We start from the raw sequence: 361 nt of genomic DNA, 5'->3' as shown, positions 1-361 counted from the left end.
CGGCCCCTTGAAGGGTCCCTGCCTCTGGCCACCAGGTCACGCCGAAGGTCCCCAGCTTGGCTGTGACCTTGGCAAAGGCCTGCCGAAACAGGACCAAACCCCACGGCAGCAGACGGTGATGGGGGACGTCTGCAGCTCCATCACGTCACATGCACACAGCATCCACCCCGGCCCCAGACCACCCCTCCCGGCCACGCATCGGTGCACACCCCCCAGACCAGAAAACAGCTCCCACTACCTTCATCCCGTTTGCGTTTGTTGCTCTCGGTGCCGGGGGAGGCAATTCCCAGGATCCCGCTGATGGAGTAGGATGAGCCGGCAGAGTCGGTGCTTACCGGGGAACCCTGTGTACAACCACACC

At 63.7% G+C, this 361-nt stretch overlaps 1 protein-coding gene across 1 annotated transcript in view; it reads right to left on the bottom strand.

Moving 5' to 3' along the window:
• Positions 1–238: 238 nt before the first annotated feature.
• Positions 239–361, bottom strand: part of LOC104160287 (paired box protein Pax-5-like) — a gene marked incomplete at both ends in the record, with an annotated part of 11,070 nt that continues 10,947 nt past the window's right edge. The window contains one exon of the mRNA XM_009698382.1: positions 239–344. Coding sequence (XP_009696684.1) covers positions 239–344 — 106 coding nt within the window. The remainder of the gene's footprint in view (positions 345–361) is intronic.

Source organism: Cariama cristata, unplaced genomic scaffold (genome assembly GCF_000690535.1).
Source record: "Cariama cristata isolate BGI_N322 unplaced genomic scaffold, ASM69053v1 scaffold26750, whole genome shotgun sequence".
NCBI lineage: Eukaryota > Metazoa > Chordata > Aves > Cariamiformes > Cariamidae > Cariama > Cariama cristata.
The sequence above is the reverse complement of the archived record's forward strand: the minus strand, read 5'-3'. Positions and strand labels throughout refer to the sequence as shown.